General features: G+C 55.3%; 1 gene segment (V, D, J or C); it reads left to right on the top strand.

Annotated features, from left to right (window-relative positions):
- LOC132372235 (T-cell receptor beta chain V region E1-like) lies at window positions 1-653 on the top strand. The segment is given in 2 exon segments: window positions 1-67; window positions 325-653. Coding segments are annotated over 2 exon segments (396 nt in total).
- The last annotated feature ends 447 nt before the right edge of the window (window positions 654-1,100 follow it).

Genomic DNA, 1,100 nt, shown 5'->3' with positions numbered 1-1,100 from the left:
ATGGCCCCGTTTCCCATCCTGTGGGGCTGGGTTCTCATGGCTGCAGTGAGCACAGCTCAGAGGCCAGGTAGAGACAGCCACTCGGTGCATTGAGGGGGGAAAAAGGGACTGGGGCACTGGGGCCCCTGTAGGTACAGAAGGTTTTGCTCCCTGATCCCAGCTCTACGAATCTCCTCGCCCTGTGAGAATACCCGTCCTGTTCCCAGCAGCCTCCTCTCGGCCTTACTCATAGGACCCCCTCTTCAGGATTTGGCTGTAACTAGTTATTTCTGGCAGTGACCACTACCCCCAGGACCTTTAGCCTGGCCTGCTTGTGTGTTTCAGACGCCGACGCAAGCTTGGTGGAGCAAAGCCCCAGGTGGGTCCTGGTACCTCGCGGGCAGGCTGAAACCCTGCGCTGCATCCTGAAGGATTCCCAGTACCCCTGGATGAGCTGGTACCAACAGGATCTCCAGGGGCAGCTACAGGTGCTGGCCAGTCTGCGGAGTTCTGGGGATGAGGAGGTCATATCCCTTCCTGGAGCAGATTACCGGGCCACGCGGGTTGGTGACAGAGAGCTGAGCCTACACGTGGCCAACGTGACCCAGGGCAGAACCCTATTCTGCGCCTGCAGTAAAGACACGGTGAGACATCCTTCTTGGGCAAATGAATAAAAACCACCCCTGGTTCCCAACCACAGACCCAACGTCCTCCTCCTCCTCTGCCCTGACGGCCCTCCCCAGCCTTCTTCCTCCCCACCCAGAGACTCCCTTCTGGCCTCTTTACTACAAGCAGACCTCCCCTGCCACTTTCCCATTGCGTTTCAGAGACACTCGGCCAAATGGACACAGCAATCGACCCATGGGCTCTGCAGGGCTGGGGGCAGCCTTGGTTCTGCCACTTGGGACTTTGGGGAAGACCTCGTCTCACTGAAACTTAGTTTCTGTGTCTGCAAAGTACAGACAGTAACTCTACCCAACTCAGAAGGTTGCTGCTAGGATTATACAACACAATTCAGGTGAAGCCTTTAGGAAAATACAGAGGCACGTAGGAAGCACTTAATCACTGTCAGCTATTTTCTCCACAGTATGTGTGTATAAAAAGCATATTGCATTTCAATA

Source organism: Balaenoptera ricei, chromosome 9 (genome assembly GCF_028023285.1).
Source record: "Balaenoptera ricei isolate mBalRic1 chromosome 9, mBalRic1.hap2, whole genome shotgun sequence".
NCBI lineage: Eukaryota > Metazoa > Chordata > Mammalia > Artiodactyla > Balaenopteridae > Balaenoptera > Balaenoptera ricei.
This window is presented reverse-complemented; position numbering and strand designations above follow the sequence as displayed.